The sequence below is a fragment of the Trypanosoma grayi genome, assembly GCF_000691245.1.
Source record: "Trypanosoma grayi strain ANR4 Tgr_1594_V1, whole genome shotgun sequence".
In the NCBI taxonomy this organism is placed as follows: domain Eukaryota; phylum Euglenozoa; class Kinetoplastea; order Trypanosomatida; family Trypanosomatidae; genus Trypanosoma; species Trypanosoma grayi.
This window is the reverse complement of record NW_008827212.1, coordinates 1-2,706: the sequence shown is the minus strand read 5'-3', so window position 1 is coordinate 2,706 and position 2,706 is coordinate 1. Positions and strand designations below refer to the sequence as shown.

The 2,706-nt window shown below is 52.1% G+C and overlaps 2 protein-coding genes across 2 annotated transcripts; both read right to left on the bottom strand.

The window, feature by feature from the left end:
- Positions 1–337: 337 nt before the first annotated feature.
- DQ04_15941010 (putative casein kinase) lies at positions 338–1,297 on the bottom strand (the record flags this gene model as incomplete). Its single annotated transcript, XM_009317395.1, has 1 exon — positions 338–1,297. The coding sequence occupies one exon, from the start codon at positions 1,295–1,297 to the stop codon at positions 338–340; it is 960 nt and encodes a 319-aa protein (XP_009315670.1).
- Positions 1,298–1,912: 615 nt separating this feature from the next.
- DQ04_15941000 (putative casein kinase) lies at positions 1,913–2,656 on the bottom strand (the record flags this gene model as incomplete). The annotated part of the gene is made up of 1 exon (XM_009317394.1): positions 1,913–2,656. The coding sequence occupies one exon, from the start codon at positions 2,654–2,656 to the stop codon at positions 1,913–1,915; it is 744 nt and encodes a 247-aa protein (XP_009315669.1).
- Between the last annotated feature and the right edge of the window lie 50 nt (positions 2,657–2,706).

The following is a 2,706-nucleotide window of genomic DNA, read 5'->3' as shown; positions in this document are numbered from 1 at the left end:
AGTTACCCTCCACCCCCAAAGCTCACCAGCAGCCAAGCTTCTTGCTGTTGGGGGTGACCGCGTGTGGTTACCGCTGCAACAAAGGGAGGACCCCACGCTGTACCTATGAAGTGGAGGCCAATGACGGCGTCACAGAGAGTCACAGTGAGTAAGCTAAGAGAAAAGATTTGATGATAACACAATATATGACTGCGTGCGACCCCAGCGTCCTGTGCTTGGGCTTCTCCCCCACACCCAGACACAGCAAACCGTGGACGCTTTACGGAGAAGGGCACGAGAAGCAAATAATTTAATGCGGACACTCGAAAAAAAAAGTGAGGAGAGCGCGACTCGGTTTCTACGTTTTATTAGAGCCGTCATCTTTCTTATTCTTGGGCGGTGCTGCAGTTAACGATTTACTTCGACGCAACGTCCAATCAAACACATAATCCATCTCAAACTCGTAATGGCTAAACAGAGTACCCAAAACCCCTCTCAAATAGCCGTAGTCTGGGGTGTCCTCAAACTGGAGAGCACGGGTGTAGTTGAGGTACGTGGCAAACTCCATTGGGAATCCCTTACAGAGTGCCATTACGGATGTGGACTGCTTCCTCTCAGAGATGCGTGCGTACTTTTCTTGCTTCGTGTGCGCCTTGAGGTCCTGCCACGGCAGTGAGCCCCGCAGGAAGTACAACAAGATGTACCCGATCCCCTCGAGGTCGTCACGGCGGCTCTGCTCGATACCCATGTGCGTATTGATGGAGCAGAAGTCCTCCGTCCCCGTCAGGCTCTTGCCCTCCTTGTATGGGATGTGTTGGTGTGTGCGGGTATCACGGTACTTCTTGGCGACACCGAAGTCAATGATATAGACGTGATGCCCCTTCTTGCCAGTACCCATCAGAAAATGCTCAGGTCTGATATTGCGATGGATGACGCTCTGGTTGTGGATAAACTCAATGCGCGCAATCATCTGCCCTGCCAGCATCAGTGTTGTCTTGAGCGAAAATTGCTGGCCACAGTAACAGAAGAGGTCCTCCAGTGAGGGCCCCAGAAGGTCAATCACCATCACACTGAAATCACCCTCAACGCTGTAGTACATTATGTTGGAAACACCCACAACGTTGGTACTGGCATTGAGGATGCGGTAAAAGGCGGCTTCGAAAGCCAGCTGCGGGTGACGCGTCTTCAGAGACTCTAATTTAATAACCACCGGATCACCTGTCCGTATGTTCGTGCCACGGAAGATCTCACTGAACTCACCGGAGTCAAGTCTCTTATCGATACGGAACCGGTTGCCTACACGAAGATCTGCACTCATTGCGAGCTGTGTGTTGTGTTTGTGCGGGTTGTGCTTTTCGCCCCTTTCCTGTTGTGCTGCACACGCGGCGTGTTCTCTCAAGCTTTAGGCTTGTGACTGCCCACCAATCACAAACGAAAGGGAATAACCAGAAGCAGTGTGTGAGAGAAAGACACCCAAACAGAACGAACCACAGCTGTCCCCCGCACAGGATAGAGAGAGGTGAGGGGGAGAGAGAGATCCGAACGGTTCTTTGCCAGCACAGTGTTCGACCCAGGCAGCAGTTACCCTCCACCCCCAAAGCTCACCAGCAGCCAAGCTTCTTGCTGTTGGGGGTGACCGCGTGTGGTTACCGCTGCAACAAAGGGAGGACCCCACGCTGTACCTATGAAGCGGGGGTCAATGACGGCGTCACACTACGTCAAAGATCGTAAAGAAAAGAAAACAAAAACAATGATAACACAATCCATATAAAATTCCTTGCTACCCCAGCGTCCTGTGCTTGGGTTTCTCCCCCACACCCAGACACAGCACACCGGGCGCGGTTGATTTAGAAAGGCACCAGTAAGAATCCGTCCGTAAGTGCAAAGGAACTGACACAAGCGTTTAAGTACGACAAATACCTCAATCTACAATCTACGCCTGATCGGAGATCCGTTGTTCTTGCTGCTGCTGCTGCTGCTGTTGTTGTTGTTTTTGCTGCTCAGACTTACCCTCCTGTAGGCTGTCGTGGATGCGCTTCAGAGTCCAGTCAAAGACATAGTCCACATGGCACCCCTCACGAACAAACAACTCGCGGAAAATCCGCTTAACAAAGGTATAATCTGGCTTCTCTTCAAAACCCAGACCACGGGTGTAGTTGAGGTACGCGGCGAACTCCATTGGGAGGCCCTTACAGAGTGTCTCTACGGATGTTGTCTGCTTCCTCTCAGAGATGCGTGCGTATTTTTCTTGCTTCGTGTGCGCCTTGAGGCCCTGCCACGGCAGTGAGCCGCGCAGGAAGTACAATAAGATGTACCCGATCCCCTCGAGGTCGTCGCGGCGGCTCTGCTCGATGCCGATGTGCGTATTGATGGAACAGTAACGTGCCGTCCCCGTCAGGCTCTTGCCCTCCTTGTATGGGATGTGTTGATGTGTGCGGGCATCACGGTACTTCTTGGCGAGGCCGAAGTCAATGATATAGACATGGTGCGCCCTCTTACCAGCACCAACGAGAAAGTTGTCAGGCTTGATATCGCGATGGATGACACTCTTACTGTGGACAAACTCAATGCGCGAAATCATCTGCTCCGCCAGCATCAGTGTTGTCTTGAGCGTAAACCTCCGATCACAGAAGACAAAAAGGTCCTCCAATGAGGGCCCCAGAAGGTCAATCACCATCACATTGAAATCACCCTCAACGCCGTGGTACAGAACGTTAGGGATACCCA